Source organism: Protopterus annectens, chromosome 6.part0 (genome assembly GCF_019279795.1).
Source record: "Protopterus annectens isolate FY-2018-M chromosome 6.part0, PAN1.0, whole genome shotgun sequence".
Classification (NCBI taxonomy): Eukaryota; Metazoa; Chordata; order Ceratodontiformes; family Protopteridae; genus Protopterus; species Protopterus annectens.
In genome coordinates this window covers 1,398,211,792-1,398,235,012 of record NC_056737.1, presented here as the reverse complement: position 1 = coordinate 1,398,235,012, position 23,221 = coordinate 1,398,211,792, and the positions used below count along the sequence as shown (strand labels likewise).

General features: G+C 41.2%; 1 protein-coding gene across 1 annotated transcript in view; it reads right to left on the bottom strand.

Moving 5' to 3' along the window:
* Nucleotides 1-23,221, bottom strand: part of ACMSD (aminocarboxymuconate semialdehyde decarboxylase) — a 576,894-nt gene that overhangs the window by 132,705 nt on the left and 420,968 nt on the right. Inside the window, exon 9 of the mRNA XM_044073661.1 lies at nt 7,007-7,179. Coding sequence (XP_043929596.1) covers nt 7,007-7,179 — 173 coding nt within the window. The remainder of the gene's footprint in view (nt 1-7,006; nt 7,180-23,221) is intronic.

The window sequence follows — 23,221 nt, the reverse complement described above, 5'->3', positions numbered from 1 at the left end:
CCCATGCAATGGAAGGAGCGGCTTGGGCAGCTTGTTCTGGCATGTCCATGAGGCATAATGCCTGGCTCAGGTTGTGCCAATTTACTGAACCGTTTAAGGTGTCCTTTGCCAATGCCCCTTATGACGGCTCGACTCTGTTCGGTAAGACCATTAAGGAGATGCTAGTCCAGAGTGAGAAGGATGGGAAGACACTGTCTGCTGTCGGGATCTGCTTCTCTAACCCTCGAAGGTCCTTTTTCCGGAAACAGAGAGGGCAAAAGAAGATGTGGTTTTGGAAGTCTCAGTATTGCCAGAACACTCAAGGCTCTTCTTCCCCAGAGGCAGAGGGGGACAGAATGGATGCCGGTCAAGAGGCTGAGGGGGTCTGAAAAACTTTGGGTCTCAAGAACCTTTCTCGGACAGACCTGGGCAGCAACCTTGAGGGGTTGCCCAACTGCTCTACTCTGGAGGCAGTCAGGGGATGATTGTCCTTGCACCCAGTGGCTTGGGAGTCCATAACAATGGACTGCTGAGTGCTGCAAATCATATCCAGAGGATATTCTATCCCCTTCGTGGGTTCTCCAATCCCTCCAAAACACCTCCCAGATGTTCCACTCATGCAAAAGGAGGCAGCAGCACAGGAAATTTCCAAGCTGCTAGGAAAATGAGCCATCAAAACCGTTCCTCCAGATCAGCCCAGATCGGGCTTCTACTCCAGGTTCTTTTTGGTGGCAAAGAAAACAGGGGACTTAAGGCCAAATTCTGGACCTCTCTACCCTGAACCTGTCAGTGGCCAAAGAAAAGTTCTGGATGGTCACACTACAGTCCATCATGCCGTACCTGCAAGAGAGTGACTGGATGTGCTCATTAGATCTCCAGGATGCTTACTATCACATAAAGATGCACAGAAGCTCCAGGAGGTTCATCTGCTTCCATCTATGGGCCAATCATTACCAATTTTGAGCCCTACCCTTTGGTGTCACCACAGCCCCCAAGGTGTTTACCAATATGATGGCGGTGGTAGCAGCTCACCTGAGGCTTCAGGGGATTCAGATCTATCCATGCCTGGATGATTGGCTCATCACTGCTCCCACCAGGCATCTACTTTCCCAAACCAGGGACTACTTTATGACACTTGCCATGAGTTTGGGTATCACAATCAGCACATTCAAATCTCTACTAGAACCTGTACAGGTGATAGACTACAATGGTGCCAGGATAGACCCACTCCAGGGCAAAGTGTTCCTGACCTCGGAGAGAGTTCAAAACCACAGGATGCATGTCTCCCTAATTTACCATTCTCATCTCCCAGCAGTGGAATCTGTATTGAGGGCCCTAGGCTCAATGGCGGCGACCATAACTCTCCTTCCATGTGCCCGACTACACATGCAGATTCTTCAGTTGACTTTGGCAGTTCAATGGTCCCTGTTGGATTTACCACAAACCTATCTTATCCACCTAAGTCAAGTGTGTCAGTCGTCCCTCATATGGTGGATGAGCTCTCCGGACATTTTGGAGGGATGACCCTTCGTTCGAGCCCTGGCTCAAGCCACAGTGACCATGGATGCCTCCCAACTCGGGTGGGGGGGGGCACTGTTCGGGCAGGACAGTCCAAGGCCTGTGGTCCTCCATGGAGACCAGTTTGCATATCAATGTCCTAGAGATGAGGGCAGTCCTTCTAGCATTGCAGGCCATTCATGCCTTTCTTCCTCAGGGGTCGATTGCTATTCAATGAGACAGCATGTCAGTAGTCTGGTACATCAACAAACTGGGAGGGACCAGATCTTATGCCTTTTGTTGCCAGGCCATGAGAGTGTGGCAATGGGCGATCTCCACCGGTCGCTTTCTTATTGCAACACACATTCCGGGAAGGTCCAACATTCTAGCGGAAAGGCTAAGTCGGACCATTCTGATGTCTTATGAGTGGTCTCTGAATCTGTCAGTAGCAGAACAGATGTTTAGCGAGTGGGGTCAACCTTGCTGCGATCTCTTTGCATCTCCTTCCAATGTGAAGTGCAACAGGTTTTTTGCTCTGAACCCCCAACCAGGGGAGTCCCCCAGAGACACTCTAGTTCATGCTTGGCCTCCCAGTCTTCTGTATGCTTACCCTCCAGTCCCTCTCATCCCGAGGTTTCTGCAGAAAGCTTGTCAACTGGGGAGCAAGGTGATCCTCATTGCCCCATTTTGGCCTCACCAGGTATGGTTTCCCTTCCTCTGGTCTCACCTTCTGGCTCCACCTTGGATCCTAGATCCCTTTCAGGATCTGATTTCATATCCATCGAGGGTGTCTCATCCGAATCTGGACAGCCTGAAGCTCACGGCTTGGCCGCTTCAGTTCCCGTGATTGCTAGGACTCCCAGACTTTTCTCCTCAGTTAAGTCTATTTTGGTAGCTGCTCATAAGTCTTCAACCAGAAAAGTTTATCGCAGCAAGTGGAAACATTTTTCATTCTGGGCCTCTCAGAGGAGTTTAGATCCTTTCACGGCTCCTATTTTTGCTATTCTTGATTTCCTAGCTGATATTTTCCAGCACGGAGCTAGTTCTTCTACAATCAAAGTTCAGTTGGCTGCCATTTCTCATTTTCATGTAGACAAGAATTCTGCATCCTTGGCATCTTCTAAACTGTGTAAAGCCTTTATTAAAGGCACTTTTTTGCTACGCCTCCCGGTCAAAGATCCTGTCCTCCTGTGGGACCTTACTTTGGTTCTTCAAGCACTGGTTGCTCTGCCTTTCGAGCCTGCAGCTACTGTTGATCTAAAATTTCTATCATGGAAAACAGCTTTTCTGGTATCTATTACCTCTGCTAGGAGGGTCTCGGAATTGCAGGCCTTGTCCATAAAATTCCCGTACATGATTTTTCATAAAGATAGAGTTTCCCTTCGCACCAATCCATCCTTTCTTCCTAAGGTGGCATCACCAGTCAATATCAATCAGACTATAAATTTGCCTGTGTCCTTTCCCAATTTTACCAACAAAATGGAATACAAACTACACATGTTGGATGTTCACAGACAATTATGATTCTATTTACACAGAAAAAAAATTTCTGTAAATCTGATCAATTGTTTGTTTCATTCTATATACCCTTTTTGGGCAAACCTATTTCCAAGGTCACGATAGCTAGATGGATTTCTTCATGCATCCTGCAGGTTTACAAGACAAAGGCATGTCTCCTCCAGGTCAGGTTAAGGCTCATTCCACCAGGTCCATGGCTACATCTGTAGCTTTCTGGTCTAGGGTGTCTTTAGATGACATCTGCTCGGCAGCTACTTGGTCCTCATCTCATATGTTTATCTCCCATTATAAATTGGATTTGACATCTAGAAGGAGAGCATCCTTTGGCTCCGCAGTGCTCAGGAATATCCTTCCATGAGGGCCACCCAGGAGTTTAGTAGCTGGGGACTCTGTCCCACAGGTTGAAGATCAAATGAAGTAAACTGCTTCAGATAAAGAAGTTATGTACTCACCATAACGTTGCATCTGAGTAGTTGTACTTCATTTGTCTTCAACCATCCCTCCCTCCTTCCCCCGGACCTTTGGCGCATGTTCAGCCTACAGTAAGGCTTACCTTTTCAGTAAGTATAGGAGTATGTTATCAGGCCAGGTTATAAGTGTAAGTTCAGCAAACTCGATCTGGGGATGGAAGGCAAGGGAGGTGTATTATGAGTAAGGGGAGGAGTCTGGAGCTCAGAGATGATGCTAGTAATCTTTGCCAGCTCAGATCCGATACGGATCCGTATTCCCACAGGTTGAAGACAAATGAAGTACAACTACTCAGATGGAACATTATGGTGAGTACATAACTTCTTTTTCCATTTCAGAAGAAGGACTCCAAATGGAGTATTAATTGGGTGGCTTGGCATTCTGCACTTAGCTACACCGTAGCTTAGGACAACCTTCCCTCACTAAGTGCGTCATTGCCTAGCAATCTGACATTACAGTGATATCAAGCTGGGGTGGTGTGGACACTTGAGAAGCAATATGATTGGGTAGGTAAGCTAGATAGAGGGCCAAGTAAGGAATTCCATTTAAGTCCACCACAACAAGGGGACTGCTCAGTATAAGTCTCATATTAGCTGCACAGGGTGACAACAGCAATACCATCATATACTTTATCATGCAATATGAGGACAAAAAGAACTTTTTTTTACGGGAAATTTTGACATGGAAGTCACAGGACGTTTTGCCCATTTTTTGGGAATTGTTACATTGTATTCTCTGGAGTGCTTAACACACACACAGCTTGCATGGAGTAATGAGACACTTAGCTTCCATAGTTTGTAAATATTCACTTGTCTTTACACATTGTACTTATGCATAGCCATCCCTCCCAGCTAAGTAAAGGTCTTTTAAATCACAGCGCCTGGTTTTAGCATTGTTAATAAAGGAGGTATGACAGCAGCAGCAGAACCGCTAGGATTTTAATTGAATTTACATGTAAGAACACTTGAATAGGAATGCTCTAGTCATAAAAATCTGGAAAGAAGACGTTTTGAAGAACTCTGAGTTTGTACTGGACATAAAAAACTCTCCTAGGACTAAATTATATTATATATCATATTATTGGAATACTTGGGGAAAGCATTCATTGTGTCTAAGTTAAACATTAAAGTATATCATGCCTTAATGCAGTTAGTTAAATATTTAGTGAAACTCTACCTCGACTACCTTGAGACTTGTAGTGTACATGACTTGTAGCTGAGCATGTTTCAAATCTGAAGTTCATTGTGAACTTGCCACCTTGGTCAGTTGTGGCATTTTGATATATTATTGCTATATTTGCATCAGTCCCTTTTCATGTTTTTTTATTTCAGTACTTTCCCTGGTACATTCCAGAAGAGAGTTCCAGCACTGACAAAATCTTTTTTAGTTATAAAAATAGAACATTTACATAGGAATTAGCAAGATGTTAAAACTGAATATTTTCATTGTAATACACAATCAGCTAAAAGCAAAACTGCTCCTCTGGTACCACATGCTTTATGAACCTTTTCTGTATTTTTCAGTCTGGTCATGTTGATCCCACTATTGGGAGTAGAAAAGGAATCACTATATTTGATAATGACCATACAACATTGAAATGCTGTCCTATTAGGATTCCCCAGTCCATTTTTGATATATTTAAGTACAGAAAATGCACAATAAGTACAAGTTAATACAATTTGTTCAAGAAAAGGAAAGACAGTGTTTTCACTGATCCTGATTTATTTCTTAAAAAACACACTTTTAGTCTTTTATTTATTTTTAGGACACCATCCATACTTTTTAAAACATAGTCATTGTTAACTTTTTTATTTAGGCATAATATCCGCTGAAGATATTCATCATGAGCTTAACAAGCCAATGCAATTTGTTCTCTGTTTCACTAGTCCTCCTTTGCAGTTCACATGAAGAGCTTCTTAGCATAAATTCAAAATGACCTAATTTCAAGTCTGAGCACTAAAGTACATGCAATTTAATGCCCTGAATTTTGAAACAGAGCTTCCTCTTAGCTTTTTATATCCAAATGAAGGTAAGTTAAATATTCTTAATCACACAGAATAGAAACGCTTTTTTAAGAACTGTATCATTTTAACAAATCTCAGGTGGCGCAGTGGTGCAACAGTTAATGTTGTCGACTCACAACAAGAGGTTCTCTGGTTTGATTCTTAGCTGGCATGCCTTTTGTGCAGAGTCTGCATGTCCTCCCTACATTTGCTTGGGTTTCCTCCAGGTGGTCCGCTTTCCTCCCACATTCCAAAGATGTGTCTGGAGCATTTTTCACCAGGCCTCTGCTGAAAATAGGCTCTGTCCTAGTCAGACTTTCCCAGGCAACAAAATGCTAAATAAATAAATAAATAAATAAATCTCTAAAGCTTTCCTGGTCGGAAATGTACACTCTTCAGGTGGAGCTCAAACTGTTGCATAAAACTCCATCTTTGTCTGATGAAATGTTTAAATAAAGGCAGCATACCCTTGAGAATTACTTGTTTTTAATAAATACAGACATGTATCCCAAGACGGATAAACCATCTTTATAGTGTTTATAAAGGTATAAATCAGTTATCCATTAATCCATATAGCTGTTATGAAACCAAAATTCTTCAATAAAGTGGTAACTGTTATATTTCACATTGCCAAGTCTTAATAAATCCATTATTCGTTATTTAATTCAATTTTAAATGGATACATAAAGAAAAGCATACACATGGTAAAAACAACAAAACATTTACAATAAATTAAAGGCAGGCAGCAAGTCTGATAGAATTTAGGTATATGATGGCTACCTGACAGTCTACTGCTAAGGATTATTAAGAACCTGGAAAATATTAGCTACTGAACTATGTATAGGTATTTAGATGATATAGATATTTATATTAATATAAGAAAGTCAGTTTAAACTGCTTAGTGAGAAGTGTGGCCTAAACCACTATACTACACCTCACAGTTATCTGCAAAAGCTCCACTTTAGTCCTACATAGGTGGGACAGTTATTTAGCAAAGGTTCTCTGTTATATTACAGAAAGTTCATTGTTATGTAGATCTTGACATCCAAGCTTGCATTTCTGAATACTATTAGAGTATCCTAAGTAGTCTGAGAACAGCACTGTTATTCTTACATAATTCAGTTATCCAGAAGTACTATCTGCATTTGGCCTGGACATGGGATTAGTCAATGGATCATCCATATACAGCCAGGGGAGACACTGACCTGTCAATGTGCGTCCTTCACATTATAACGATTCAAGTTTAAACATATGACCCCAGATTTTTTCATCATTTGCCCAGTGCAAGACATAAATTTATTCCCAGGGATTAGCGTAACGGTGCATCAAATTATGTAAATATACTAATTAAATGACCCAAAATAGTTTTTATAGTGAAACTTATGACTGTAAAGTTTAGGAACCTTTAAAATTTTAATTAAGCTTCCATTTTTGTCCATTACCAGTGACACTCTCAAAGAGTAATAACATTTATTTAACAAACCGTTGGGAATATAAATGTAGCAACTTATACCTGCAAATAGCAATACTTAATTGCTTACCTTTCCTATAACTTCAACTAAAAGCTTTAATGCCATGGGATCGTGGACAAGTGCATCTGTGTAAAAAGAACCCAGATACTTTCTTGGATTAGCCGTGTTGTCTAAGGCACACAAGTCAGGCCGAACTCTGAATCCATGTGTAATACGGCCTATGGTAAAAGGAAAAGCACCTCCTAGAAAAAAAATTGCATTTTTCAGGTCTGAAAGTATAAAGTAACATTATTTGCACATTTTATCATGATAGTAATTAAAGACATTTTGCATAGCAGAAACGGCAGATTAAGAAAGTTCTCATTCAGATTTTGTATTTCTCAGTAGTGTTGTGAAGAATTTTCATTAAAATCACATTATTATCGGTTATCCAAACAGACTCTACATTGGACAATTTTGTAGAAATTTGCACATAAATCCAATACAATTGAATCTTTTATTGAGCATCTTCTTAAAGAAGCAATGGACTCTATGGGTATGATATCTGAAATGTCATTTAGCCAGTGATCCAGTACAAAGTCTGAAAGTTTTCTTTGCCTTCTGCCTTGTTGATTAATTTTTGCTATTTACAGGTATGAAATTTTCAGTATATTCTCTTACATTTCTATTTTTTGGATCATTTTATTTAATCACAAAAATGAAAAAAAAAAACATGCATCTTAACAAATATCCATATACTAGCCAGTGTAAATATGAATTAGATATTTACCTGCAAATAAATCTGACATACTGTCAAGCCACAGCAACAAAATATTACATTTATCACATCTTCTGCCATGTGATTAACAATGTGAAGAACAAAACCTTTAAACAAAAGCAGAAACCAAAGATAAAACAATAAGAGAAAGTAGAGGCAGCATTGGCTAAGAGAAAGGCTTAAGCTACTTAGATGAATATTTGGGATGAGTTCTTAGGTCAAAAGGTCTTATCACAAGATGTAAGGAGACTACCACCTCCCAAATCTCAACTTGTCTAGGACTACCTCTGTACAGGTACTATAAGGTTCCTAGCTAAGGACTACTGTGTATTCATTTCCATATCATAAGTCTGGTTCACAATCTTCCAGCAATCATTGGGCAAGTATGTGGACTTCTGATTTCTAGGAATAACTTTATTAGCCACTACTACACTGAGACAAATACAAAAATAGAGGAGAGGTGATTACCCTTCAACAAGACACGAAAGACTAGGCCCTCACCAAAAGTGTGACAGCAATTCAGTAATGGTGCATTCCAAAACATTCCAAAACATCTTAATTTGGGATATTTCCAAAAGACATGAAGATATGAGCCCACATTGTTATCTAGAAATTTCCAGCATAGTTTGGATGGGGAACATAACTCCACAAGTGTTACTTCATTGAGTTCCAGTTATATGAAGTAATTTCACCGAAAACCTTAATCTGGTGAAACTGAATATACCTTTTCCTGTTGATGTCTAATCATTAGGGTGGTGTTGGGATTTCCTCCCATGTATGGAGTGAAGGAGTATGTGCCTCTCTACCCCACAGAAAAAGGTTTTTTTTGTTCAGTTTGCTGAATGTGTTTTTAGTGAAACTGTATTATACATATGGCATTTGGACATTGGCCTTTTGATGAACATCATCATTAAACCCAGTGCTTAACAATTGCCAGTGCCACTGATTTAAACATATATAAAGAAGAGAGAGAATTTGGGAAGTGAAAATCATCTAGGAGTAAGGCAACTTGCAATGGTATCCATGGAGTTAGGGAACCTACATGCCACAGTAGACAGCAAAATGAAGTATATCAGCCTGATAGCTTAGCTTGAAGTTAGGGCTATGGAAACCTCCCTCTTTTTTGTTTAGGGCTATGGAAACCTCCCTCTTTTTTGTTTAGGGCTATGAAAAGCTCCCTCTTTTTTGTTCTTTCTATTATGCAGGGATTGCAAAGCTTTAGACTTCCATGGGGCTCAAATAAAGGAGAGTACCTTCTTGTCCCACTTTCTAAGAGCTGGGGCACTTCTCATCTTACTATCTTACTTTCTTAACAGTTGATCATACTAAGAATGCTTGCAAGATATACAGTGCTTAGAATAAAGAGTAGATTTAATGAGAAGCAGCTACAGCTCCAAAGGAAGAGATCAGCCCTGAAATTAATTACATCAGAGGTGATGATACCTTGCAGAGTTGCCTTATTTCAGCCATCATGGTTGAAGGATCAGGTACAAAAAGAATCTCAAGACACCTGAAATGTGTGTGTGTGTGTATGTGTATGTGTGAGTGTGTGTGTGTGTGTGTGTGTGTGTGTGTGTGTGTGTGTGTGTGTGTGTGTGCACGTGTGTGCACATGTGTGCTGCTGTGTGTGTGTGTGTGTGTGTGTGTGTGTGTGTGTGTGTACACGTGTGTGCGTGTGTGTGTGTGTGTGTGTGTGTGTGTGTGTGTGTGTGTGTGTTGGAGGGATAGTCAAGTAAAATTATACTGGAACTGAAAAGAAGTTAAAGGAAAAACATTATTAGAAATGACAGCAGACTTAGCTAAATGAATATAGTAAGAATATAGGAACTCTCAATGCTGTAGCACTGGTCTGCACTTCAGATGTAGAGGTCACGTGATCTCAAACAGGACTACCACGTCATTTATTAACATTGCCAATTGACTTGGAGTTACTATCAGACAAATATTAAAGGTGGAGGGAATATAAAAAGCATGTAAAAGTTCTATAGCCAGTATAAGTAATATTAGAGGTAGTAGACGTCCCTGCCTGATCACCTCTGGATCTCACTGTTTAAGTTTTCCAAGTATTTTAGATTTCTAATACTATGATGGGAATGGACCCTATTCCTAAGTCAGGGTATAATTAAAGTTGATGAAGTTAGTATTGTTTCAGTCTTTGATGTTAATGAAAAGTGCTCTTTGCAGCACCTGCAATGTATCTAGAACTAAGTCCTTTTGCAATTCATACAGAGTTACAAGTATTGCTAGCATATCTAAGTACAAGTGTAAATTCTTCTTTATAAGACATATTGCTGCTACTACTACTACTGGAACTACCTGGGCATCTTTCTTCAACATTGCTCTCATTTTAGCCTGCAAATCCTGATATTGTATGACTGTGTCTCTCTCTCTCTGTATAATTCACTATGATCACTAGTTGTAGAAATTTCAATTATCAATGATACTTTTTGTCTCTTTTCATGACTACTGTATCTAATTTTCTCATATCTATTTTTTGAACTGTTGGTAATGGGTGATCCTATGTGAAGTACACCATCATTCTCTATGTGTTATTAATGCTTCTCTGCTACTTCTATATCACAGTATTTGCACAAGCCCCAGTGCAACAGTCTTGCCACATTTTTGTGGCTTTTGGTATACAGGCCTTCTGCCATGACTGTATCACACCCAGCATGAAGATGTGCAACTACTTCCGGTTCTCTTCTACAGAACCTACATGCGTCTGTTTCTCCCACATGTTCAATCGACTTTGTAAACCAACATGTACACAATGCACTATCCTGGTCTTATTGACATTTCATCTTTTGGTTTCAACTCACCTCTCCTTAACCATTCCTGTGTCAAATCCTGAGCAACATGAGGTTGTTCCAGGAGAGCTATATACTTGCCACTATATTTATGGCTTTTCATATTTCTTTCCTTCTTATCTGATCCTCCTCCTTATATCCTTTCTTTTTGTTTTTTTGGTACATTCAGTTGCTGTCTGATTTTTGTCTGCTTCTGTTTGGTTTCCATTCCCACTTGACACCAGAATGCTTCAGTTAAACTAAGCAGAGAGGTCATCTTAGACTTCCTCTCCTCATGTTTTAAAACTGTCACTATGTTTGGATCTGATGAGGCTAGCAGATATGTATGCAGTGCCACAGCTGCAGACCTATACATGTGATCAGGTTCAAGGAGGCCCATACTTCCATCAGCAAGGAATAAATAATCTTGGTATATTTTTGATAAGTGTGAAGCATTTTGGTTGTTTTCCTGTCCAAATGATCCAATATCTTTTAGGACCAGTCGATCACACCAAAACTGTAAGTTAGAACAGGAAGTGCAATTCGGTTTATAGTTTGGACTTTATTCATAGATGTCATGGCTGTTTTCCATATTAGTTTTTGTCTTCTGAGGTACTCCATACTGAGTTGTATTTGCATTCACTTCTGTTTTATTGCTAATCTTTCATCAATTCCCTAATATTTATACACTCCCTCCTTCTCAAGTTCCTTTATATCACATTCCTGTTCTAGACTGGTATTTTTTGGTACCGCAACTTTCCTGCTTAAAACATTGCTTTTGTAAATTATGAAGTCCAAATGACATTCTTATATCACTGAGAAAGTTTTAACCACTTGCAGTTGTGCTTTCAACTCCTCATTTAATGAACTATACAGTTTTAAGTCGTTCACAAAATGTAGATGAGAAATCTTTAAGTATTGGAATGCAGGCTATTAGTCTGTAGTTGTTAGGATGGCTTACATATTCACTTTTAAGGAGGAGCATCATTTTACCTGTTGTTTACTAGGTTGGTGTCTGTTCAGGATGTGCAAATAAGTAATTCTTACAAAGGACTAAATCTTTGTATAAAGATGTTAATACATTTTGCCAGATATTAAATACTGCCTCTGGGCCTGGTGCTTTCCAATTAGGAGCTTTTCTTAAATTTTCTTAAATTTTTGTGTCTGTTACTTCATCCCATTTCATATCCTGAACATTTGACTTCCTTACATCTTCTTTGAAATGTTCTGTCCATTCAGTATGTTTGTTATGTTCCACAGGATCTTCATAAATATTTCTCCAAATGTGTCTATTTTTTCTTGAGTTAATGGTGTTTCTATTACTTTTGCTTTGTTTCCCAGGTGCCTATAACACATTTTTGGGTCATCAGTGAATTGCTTATTTTGTACTTTTCCTTTATATTTATCTGCATATCTTCCACCTTTTTCTGCCCATGCTGATATCTTTAGTTTATTATTTGCAGTAGTGTATGGAAGATCCTGGCCTGTTCTGATAACGTGTGCTGCTTTTACAACATCTATTTTTCTACATATTTTTGTTGTTCTGTTCCCTCTTCTATATTCTTCTAACAGGGACACTTCTTGTCTTATAGTTTTCTCTATTCGATACTTCCATGATGGCATTTTATTTCTTCCCTTCCTTTCCCTTATTGCTCCATGTTTTTATGGTAAGGCTGTATTTGTTATTAATTTAACTGCACAGAAATATATCCTATTTACTTCTGTTATATCACACAATTTCTGTTAATAGTCTTGATTACTGTGTTCATCTGTTGTATAAGACTTCTAAAATGTTGATTATTTACTTTCTGTAATCTATTTCTTTCATCACTCTTAATATCTCTAGCCATCTCTATTAAATCAAGCAACTCTTCCCTTAAATCATTTTTTTCTAAACTGAGAGCACATTCTTTGCTCTCTTTTTCCTGTGGGCATTCTACAGAAAGTTCCAGAACGTCTTCCAGGGACATGTCCTCTTCAGTTGCATCCTGCATCATCTGCTGCTCCTTCATATGGGAACTCATTGGCCCATCACTCCACAACATTGCCTGTGTCAGAGATGCCACTGTTTCCTGCCCCTTCCCTTGCTGTGCAACTCCAACTGAACTTTTGTATTGGTTTCCTACTGAAGGCGCCAGAGCATTATCATGTGACAACTCATCTGGTGCTTCCCATTCCACCTGTTTCTGCTTAGTTTGGGAACTCATCTGTGACCTGTGTTGGAATTTCTACACTAAATCCTTAATTTCACAGGTAATCTGTAACTTCAGTCTTCATTTCTTAAACTTCTCTATTACTAACCCTCTTTCCAATTTCCCCCTTTATTTTCTTATTTTTATAATGTGAAATTTTCCATATCCAGATGTCTTTGCCTGTAGTTCTCTTCAAATGTCTTTATTTTTATTGATTAGTTTAGCTTTCTCCTTTGAATAAATATTGCACCATGTCAAATCTCTTTTTCTTTCCCATGTCGATATTTCTTCTTCAAATGTCTCCTGCTCACCTGCTTCTCCTTAATTTGGGGACTCATTGTTCCATTAAACTGTAACATCACCTGTGTTGGATTTTTTACACTAAATCCTTTACTTCAATATAATTCATAACTTTGATTTCCATTTGTTTAACTTCTGCCTTAATAATCCTGTTTTCTACTTTCTCACTTTGGTTTCTTATTTTAGCATTGTGAAGTGTTCCCCCTTTTTTCTTATGTTTTTGTATTGTCAAATTTTCTATACCTGGGTGCCTTGCCGGTATTTCTCTTCAAATATTTTTGGAGCTGCTTTTTTATTGAGTAGTTTGGCTTTTACCTTTGCATAAATATTGTACCATATCAGGTATTTTTGTTTCCTATGTCCATGTTTCTTTTTTATACCTTTTAAAAATCTCTGGGCTTTTTTCTTTATATTTTCACACTTCCTCTGTCACTTTGCTTTTGAAATAGACAAAACTTTCTTCCTCTATGTAATTTTTTCATGGATCTGTTGTATTAATGAATGCAGATTTGCATTTGAAGCTTTTGACTGTTTTTTCTTGTGATAGTGTTTTTTCTTTCCTCTTAATCTTTCTGAATATCTTTTCTATGAAATTCTAGGCTTCTTGCAAAATAGTAACAATATCTAATTTCTTCCTTAACCTCAATAGTCTACTCTGTCATCGTTAAGGCTCTTTTTTGCCTGTCAGTTTTACTGTTTTTTGTTGACTACTACTTCCTTGTACAACAGGGGTCCAATCTCCCACTGAGCCTGGCCTAACATCATTGTAGAAATGTTTTTGTGTCTTGAGTATTCTACAGTACCATTTTTTCCAGTCCTGGCACCAGGGCGTACACCAAGATTGGGCACCTTTTTTTCCTGGGATCTGGGCACCCAGCTGTCTTTTTTAACTTACCTTTGTCCATGATATATGCTATATAAGATATTGTCAATATATTAGTCTTGCCTTGGTCTATGCTATATAAGATATAGTCAATCTATTAGTCTTGCTTTGGTCTATACCGCGGTGGTGCAGCAGTTAGTGTTGTCGCCTCACAGCAAGAAGTTCTCCGGTTCGGTTCTTGGCTGGAGCGCCTTCTGTGTGGAGTCTGCATGTCCTCCCTGTGGTAGTGACGTTTAAAGACATGCAGGTAGGTGCGTGCGTGAATGGGTGTGTCTTCATTGAAGATTGGGCGTCGGGCTGGCACCTTGGCACAGTAAAAACCTACTGCCAATCATAAGCAGACTGGAGTGCCACTGTGGCGACCCCTAACTGGGAAAAGCCGAAAGACATTACTATTAGTCTTGCCTTGGTGACATTTTGTGAAAACAGGGTCCACCACATGAAGGTACTCAACAAGAGTATAGGATGAATTCAGTTCCAGCAATAGTCCTCTCCTTTTCCTGCTGATTTCATCATCTCTCTATTTGAATCTCCTGTATACATTTTGCAGTGCACAGTGAAGAAGGTCCATCATTTCAACCCATTTGAAGATTTCAAATAGATATGAGCACAGCACATGGTCCAATGCTTTTTCACCAATGAGATCAAAAGCTGCTCAGGAGTCTGCTCTTTATAAGATCCATTCACTCAGCAACTATAAAGATATTCCCTCATTTGTGTGTGCTCTTAATAAAACCTGACTGTTCATGATGAATAATATTAAAAAAAGTAGAGCTGAAGCCTAGATGCCCATACCAAAAGGAATCGTTTGTAATGCTCATTAAGAAGAGAGATGAGTCTGTAGCTGTTCAGGAATAATTGATCGTTCCTAGGTTTCAGTATGTGTTTTAATAGAATTTGCTTCCACAAGGGGGCATGCACCATTGATCCTTATCAGGCTATATGCTTGCAGAGTATCTCTAACACTTGAAACGGGAGCAGTTTATAGGTTTCTGCAGGAAAGCCATCTGAACTCGAGGCTTTATTTGTCTTACAACAGGTGGTGGATTTAAGCTACTCTTCTTTGACTATTTGAAGTTCGGGATGGTAAAAAGCTAGGGATTTAAACAGGGCATCTAGAGAGCTAAACCTTTAGCTGCACTCAGAACAGATGAATGAGAATCACAGACTGACAGAAAATGACATCTGAATGATGCAAAGGAATTCTTTAATAAGAACAGGATTACTAACAGGCCAGTAAGAACAATATAAAAGTGTTGACAAGTCATTGCCTTACTTTTTCTCACAAGACTTGTAAGGACTGCTGGAGAGACTTCATAGTATTGGAGTCTAAGTCTGTCAAGAGCCATCTCTGTTGTTTTAAACCCCTCTGTCAACTGACAATCAGACTCGCTGTGTTCTGTCTAGTGCATTCATTCCTTATGGGGATGAGAGCTATCATCAACCTATTTGTTCAACCATGAGGTGAGAAACAGTTGCAGAACCATCATCCTGGCAGATATCAGGCTCTCCCTTCACTGCTAGGAGCTCAGAAGCTATTAGGGTCCCTTTGGAAGCTTCTGAGGAACATTATTGCTGCCAATTTCTGTGGAAGCAGCATGCAAGCTTCCCAGTGTAGCATGTCCCCCTGGCTCAGAATCTATATACTGCACCATCCAGAGCTCCCACTGGGTGTAATCCAAGTGGTAGACTAAGCCATGCCCATCCTTCCAGGATGGTGAGACATATGCCACTCACTCACATTCTCCTGCTTTGCTACGTTCAGCACCTGTTCCTACTAATTGAACATAGGTCATCTGGGTCAAAGTTAGGATGTCTTAGGTTGTCATCCCTCTGTGCCACCGAAATAGGGAAGAGCTCTGTTTTTATATTTATTAGGTCTTGAATTTTGGATCTAAGTTCCCTATTACAAGCTTTCTGTTGACTCAAGCACAGAGGAGGTTTAATAGATTGGAAGTAGCGGTACTCGCTCTTACAGGAAATGAGGTTAGACTGATAGGTTGCCTTTAGCAAGGAGAAAGCAGCTGTAGCCATACCGGTAACTTTGAGGAGAACAGAACTCTGGCTCATGAGCTTATAGAAATTCTTGTGTTAACGATGATAGACAATCTAAATTCAGGTCTCTTCATGTAGTAAAAGAGATCTGTCATAACTTAGGGTGAAGTGTCTGTAATGATGCAGTTTGTTCTTCTACAGCATCTTTATCTGATAAGGCACAGTGTACGAGAAAGAGTGAGGTAGACACAGAGAGAGGAAAAAAGCTGACTCCATCAGCTCATGAGAGGCACACATATGAACCAGTCTGGGTGACTATTTTTTTTTTATTTATTTTACATTCGTTAACCAGGGGTGTCTGACTGAGATGAAAAGGCCCTTTTTCAGCAGAGGCCCGGGGAGAAAAGCTCCACATAGAAAAATTACAGATACATTTAGACATGATCAGTAAGCACACAAATTACAAAAGACATGTTTTTACAGTGGTATGCGGCACATCAACAGTTACAGTGGAGAGAACAAACAAAAAAATATTAATTTAAAAATAAAGGTAGTTAATAGATTTGTGGTGTACAGCTGAAATTTGGAACATAGGTAGAATACATACATAGTACACAGGTACAGTACATACATTGTAGATTAGCCAGTGTTTGTGAGAATAGTTTTCAATGTTAATCAAGTACTCTAGGTTTAGTATGTGTACCTTATCCACTTTCACTAGCCTGGGGAGCAATCATGGCACTGCTATGATCTAGATTATGACTATGGCATATTATTGAGAAAAGTTAAATATATCCTCTGGAACCTGATGGGAACATTTTACTCAAGTCCAAGAGGCCTATTTTAGAGGTCCATAAAGTGGACACTCTGAAAGGGAGAGTCATTGTGGTGTCCATACATGCTGACAAGATGTTCACATCAGGATTAACTACCCTTTCATGTAGTCCTAAAACAATAGAAGATTCCAAGAGTCTGCTTGGTATCCACACCAGTGAATAAATACATATAGAAAATGATTATAGTAAATTTCATCACTTTTGAGACATTTAAGACTGCTCCTGCTCGGGCCTGTCATATGTCTTGAAGGAATCAAGAACCTGAACTCCCTTAATGTGATCTTCAGCAACAAGGCTTACTTGATGAGGGTGCCAAAATCAAAATATGCTGATAACCACATTTTGTCAAGTTATTATGTTTTCAGTGAGTTTCCTGTAAAGGTAGTTTATCTGGAATATACAGGTGTAGCCATGTGTGCAGCTCTCAACATGTTTTTCAAATGCAAATAGATCAATCAATCAATCAGTCAGTCAGTCAGTGAATCAATCTCATTTCTATTTATATTCACGACTCTCACACCATTAAGGGGAGGATCGTTTAAGGCATTATCAGTATTTTACAGTAGCTGCTCAACACTCCCTCCAATTAATGATTTTCAGACATGGTTGAAAGGTGGGAGGAAATAGTGGAGGAAATGGAGTTTCCATTATGCAGCTTAATTATCATACCAAATAAAGATACAAAACAAAAAATTGTAGCAAACAATGACGATCCAAAATGCAATAGTCAAATAAATAAATAAATTAATAAAAACATAGTCAATAAAAATTTCAAAGCACATTACATGAAAAACACACACACTTGAACCACTTCACCACAATCTAATTATAGATATATGTTATATATTATAAAGTAAATCATTCAAAGTATTATAAACACTTTTGAATCCATTATAAAAACGCTTAAATCCATTGTTAAAAACCTTATTCAAATCCATAAAGCTCAGAAAAAACAAATTTGAAAAAAAAAAGTGAAAATATAGAAATAAAATATGTTCATGCTATGTTCATGACACTCACCAGGCTAACCCAAACCAAAAGAATGTTTCTGTGTACAGCTAGGTATAAACAGTTCCCCTGAAAGCTTGTGAACCCGTTGATATTAACTTGACAAAACTTATAACTCTAAAAATAATACAAATGCTGTTTTTAAGCTTATTATGTACCTCAATGATTGTCTACTATAATAATTGTTTATCTCTAACATATTGTGTATGTTTGCTATAAGTATGCTCTATTTTTTTTTCTTTTCTCTCATTTACTGTATTGCATTGTGGAGCTTTTCTCCCTGGGCCTCTGCTGAAAAAGGACCTGTCCAGTTGGACTTTCCCAGTAAACAAATGTAAAATAATAAATAAAATAATAAAATAATATTCTAATAGTATTCCCTTAAATATTCAAAGGTTGATGGCCCTCAGTTTTAAAATACTTGCAACAGACACTCTGTCATTTAAATCTGTAATCTAAGTTGCTTCACTAATTCCCTGTATTCTAACCTTGCCTCCCATGGTCTGTCTCTAATATTAACTGTGGCTTTTCCTAATATGAAAAACAAAAAAATCTTTTGAACTCCACAGAAGTTCTAGTGTGTCAATATAAAACATTATTTTCATTTTTCCTTTTAATATCATAAATATGTCCTTTTATCCATTTAAGCAAAGGTCTGTCAGTTTTCCCAATGTAAAATGCTTTACATGAAAAGCACTTGGCCAAATAAACCCCCCACTGTGTTTTACAATCATATCTGCCCATACATGGAATTGTTCTTTTAAAGGATTCCACTGCCATTTTTATAATGGATTCAAAAGTATTAACAATACTTTGAATGATTTATTTTGTAATATGTAATATACATGATTTGTGCCTTTAAAATGTTTAATCATATGATAGTGTGAAGTTATATGAGTTGTATGTTAAGAATTTTAAATCTGAAGTAGTTTACTTCATTTGATCTTCAACCTGTGGGAATATGGATCCGTATCGGATCTGAGCCGGCAAAGATTACTAGCATCAGCTCTGAGCTCCAGATTCCTCCCCTTACCCATAATACAGCTCCCTTGCCTTTCATCCCCAGATCTCGTTTGCCACGATTTGTGAAAGCATCATGTCTCTGGAGCTCCAGTTAGCAGGGTAGTTTTCTTGGACTGTAAGTTGAATAATTTTTTATTAGCCATTTTAGATTAGCGTAGGTACCCTTTCACCCCTCCCATCACTTTGGCGTCGTGTGTAGGCTTGTAGTAGTTATTAGATAGTGTCGTTTGTCTGCATGCCCCTCCCCCGTTCTAGTCAGTTTAGTGTGTGGTGAGTGGGTGTGTGCTAAATTTTAAGTGGAAAGTTTTTATTTTCTTTCCATAGCATGGTTGAAAAGCTTATTTTTAAGCACTGCACAGAGTGTGGCCATAAGTTCTCTCCAGTGGATGGCCACACTCTGTGTGTGCTGTGTTTAGGTGTGGCCCACCTTAATGTTGACTGTGCCATCTGTGCGGGGTTCAATCCCTGGGCTTTGAAAGACAGAAAGACCAAGTTGGCCCTCAAGGGACTTCCTCCTGCCACTGATCCTCCCTCCTCATCCTCGGTTTCAGTCACGGCGGCTGCCGTGGCTGCCTCTACCACTTCTCTACCTCTGGCCTCCCCTTCCTCCCTCCCTCCCAGGCTGGGAATCAAACTCCTGCTTCTAAGCCTGTGGTTGCGGAGCAGAGGAGGGGTAGAGAGCGAGAGTCGAGGACAAAAGAGAAGAGGAAGAGGTCTCCGGACATCACATCACCCAGTAAATCTGCTCAGATCTGTGACTCCCCTTGGCTCTGATCTCCGAGGTTCTCCCCAGAGCCAGAGGAGGCACACCCAGTCTCCCGGGCTTCAGCTCCCCAACCAGCCAGGTCGGAGTCTGTGGCCTCGTTTCGGTCCACCCGGTCTCTCTTGGACATGGATCTGTATAAGATGATGAGGCCCTTTATCCATACGCAGATCCAGATGGGGGTCTTGCCACCTCCCCCTTCCTCAGGAGGGGGCAGCTCGCTTCACTTTTTACAGCCTATTACTCCTTCCCTGATCTGACCTTTGGAGTTCTCGGATCCGAGTTTGGCCTTGGTCAGGGCATTGGCGCCAACGGTCCTTGCGTCCTCGATGCTGACAGCTGCCTGGAGCATCTCAGATCCGACCAGTTCGGATCCAAGCTGCTCTCGGAGCCAAAGCCTGGGGATCGGATCCAAGGGAGTGGAACCTTTACCATCGGCTCTGACATTGTCAGTCCAGGTTTACTCTCTCTGAGCTCCGGCCACTTTGGGTACAGCTCCGATTCTCACATTGGACCCAGGTAGACTGGCCTCCTTATTGGCTTCTCAGGAGGTCGGCTCTCCTTTGGTGTTCAATGTGATAGAACGGGTCCTCTCCATTGGATCGAGGCCCCTGACCACCCCCTTGGGCTTCACCCAGACCCCCTCGGCTCTGTCTATGGTTCCTGTCATCTTACCAGAGGGACAGCTCATGCCCAAAGGGCCCCAGATGGTTCCCCCAGAGGAACAGATGGTTTGTGAGCACCGCCTGGAGAGCCCCATGGGAGATGTGCCTCGCAAGCATACGTGTAAGAGGAGGCACTTGGACTCCCCTGAGTCCCTAACTGAGGACACAGACTTAGATGAAGAGGAGGGCTCCCCAATTTCACCTCCCGATGATGTCTCCTTTGGAGACATCATGGAGATCTTACACCAGCGGGAAAGTTGGTCTGCTCCCAAGCCCTTCTCTGATGAGTCTGTGTTGCTGGAGGCCTTCGGCATGGGCCCATCTACGTCTTGGGTATTCCTCTCTGTGGATCCTTTAGTGGATTTGATCACCTTGTGGGCATGGAAGGAACCTGATACCATGGAGCCAATCCCCAAGCACCCCAATAAGGTTTTGAGTCCCCCTATAGACAGGCCTTCCTGGAACAAGGGCTCCCCTGTGGACACCATGGTGGTAGCAGCAGCCACGAAGAGAGAACTATCTCAGGAAAGTTCCTCGGTCCACCCTCCTGACCGAGAGTTTCAGATGATGGACCGACTGGGGAAGTGGGTGTATGCTTCAGCTTCCTTTTCAATAAGGGCACTGAACTATTTGGCCCATGTCACGAGACTCCAACGCAACCTGATGAAGGAGCTGGAGGAGTCTCCACCCAAGACCATGTTGCAGGAAGACAAGGCTTTGTTTTCCGTGAAAATAGCCACTTTGAGAGCAGTATCGAATACGTCCATACAACTCCTCTCCCATGCAAAGGAAGGAGCGGCTAGGGCAGCTGGGTCCGGCATGTCCATGAGGTGTAATGCCTGGTTCAGGTTGTGCCAATTTACCGAACCCTTTAAGATGTCCTTTGCCAATGCCCCTTATGATGGCTCAACTCTGTTTGGTAAGACCATTAAGGAGATGCTAGTCCAGAGTGAGATGGACAGGAAGGCACTGTCTGTCATCGGATCCACGTTTCTAACTCTCAAAGGTCCTTTTCCCAGAACCAGAGAGGGCAAAAGAAGATGTGTTTCTGGAAGTCTAAGTATTTCCGGGACACTCAAGGCTCTTCTTCCCCAGAGGCAGAGGGGGACAGAATAGACGCTGGCCCAGAGGCCGAGGGGGTCCGCAAAACTTTGGGTCTCAAGAACCTTTCTCAGACAGACCTGGGCAGCAACCCTGAGGGGGTGCCTGACTGCTCTACTCTGGAGGCAGTTGGGGGACGATTGTCCTTGCACCCAGCGGCTTGGGAGTCCATAACAATGGACCGCTGAGTGCTGCAAATCATATCCAGAGGATATTCTACCCCCTTTGTGGGTTCTCCAACCCCTCCCAAACACCTTCTGGAAGTTCCACCCATGCAAAGGGTGGTAGCAGCACAGGAAATGTTCAAGCTGCTAGGAAAATGAGCCATAGAAACCTTCCCCCAAGATCAGTCCGGATCGGGCTTCTACTCCAGGTTCCTTTTGGTGTCAAAGAAAATGGGGGTCTTAAGGCCTATTCTGGACTTCTCTACCTTGAACCTGCCAGTGGCCAAAGAAATGTTTCAGATGGTCACACTACAGTCCATCATGCCGTATCTGCAATAGAGCGACTGGATGTGCTCGGTAGATCTCTAGGATGCTTACTATCACATAAAGATGCACAGAAGCTCCAGGAGGTTCCTCCGCTTCCAACTAGAGGCTAATCATTACCAATTCTGAGCCATACCCTTTGGTCTCACCACAGCCCCCAGGGTGTTTACCAAAGTCATGGTAGTGGTAGCAGCTCACCTGAGGCTTCAGGGGATTCAGGTCTATCTGTACCTGAATGATTGGCTCTTCACTGGTCCCACCAGGCATCTACTTTCCCAAACCAGAGACTACTTTCTGACACATGCCCTGAGTTTGGGTATCACAATCAACACATCCAAATCTCTACTAGAACCTGTACAGGTGACAGACTACATTGGTGCCAGGATAGACACACTCCAGGGCAAAGTGTTTCTGACCATGGAGAGAGTTCAAAACCTCAGGATGCATGTCTCCCTAATTTACCATTCTCATCTCCTGACAGCAGAATCTGTATTGAGGGCCCTAGGCTCGATGGTGGTGACCATAACTCTCCTTCCATGTGCCCGACTACACATGTGGATTCTTCAGTGGACTTTGGTGGTTCAGTGGTCCCTGTTGGATTTAACACTAACCTATCCTATCCACCTATGTCAAGTGTGTCAGTCGTCCCTCATATGGTTGATGAGCTCTCCAGACATTTTGGAGGGATGACCCTTCATTCCAGCCCTGGCCCCAAGCCACAGTGACCACAGATGCCTCCCAACTCAGGTGGGGGGGCATTGTTCGGGTAGGACAGTCCAAGGCCTGTGGTCCCCCATAGATACCTGTTTGCATATCAATGTCCTAGAGATGAGGGCAGTCCTTCTAGCATTGCAGGCCCTTCATGCCTTTCTTCCTCAGGGGACGATTGCTATTCAATCAATGTTGGTAGTCTGGTACATCAACAAACAGGGAGGGACCAGATCTTATCCCCTTTGTCGCGGGGCCATGAGAGTGTGGGAATGGGTAATCTCCACTGGTCACTTTATTATCGCAATGCACATTCCGGGATGGTCCAACATTCTAGCAGACAGGCTAAGTCGGACCATTCTGATGCCTTATGAGTGGTCTCTGAATCTGTCAGTAGCGGAACAGATCTTCAGCGAGTGGGGTCAACTTTGCTGCAATCTCTTTGCATCTCCTTCCAACGCAAAGTGCAGCAGGTTTTTTGCTCTGAACCCCCCGCCGGGGGGAGTCCCCCCAGAGATGCTCTAGTTCATGCTTGGCCTCCCGGTCTTCTGTATGCATAACCTCCAGTCTCTCTCATTCCCAGGTTTCTGCAGAAAGCTTGTCAACTGGGGAGCAAGGTGTTCCTCATTGCCCCATTCTGGCCTCGCCAGTTATGGTTTCCCTTCCTTTGGTCTCACCTTCTGGCTCCACCTTGGATCCTAAATCCATTTCAGGATCTGATTTCACACCCATCAGGGGTGCCTCTTCCAAATCTGGACAGCCTGAAGCTCACGGCTTGG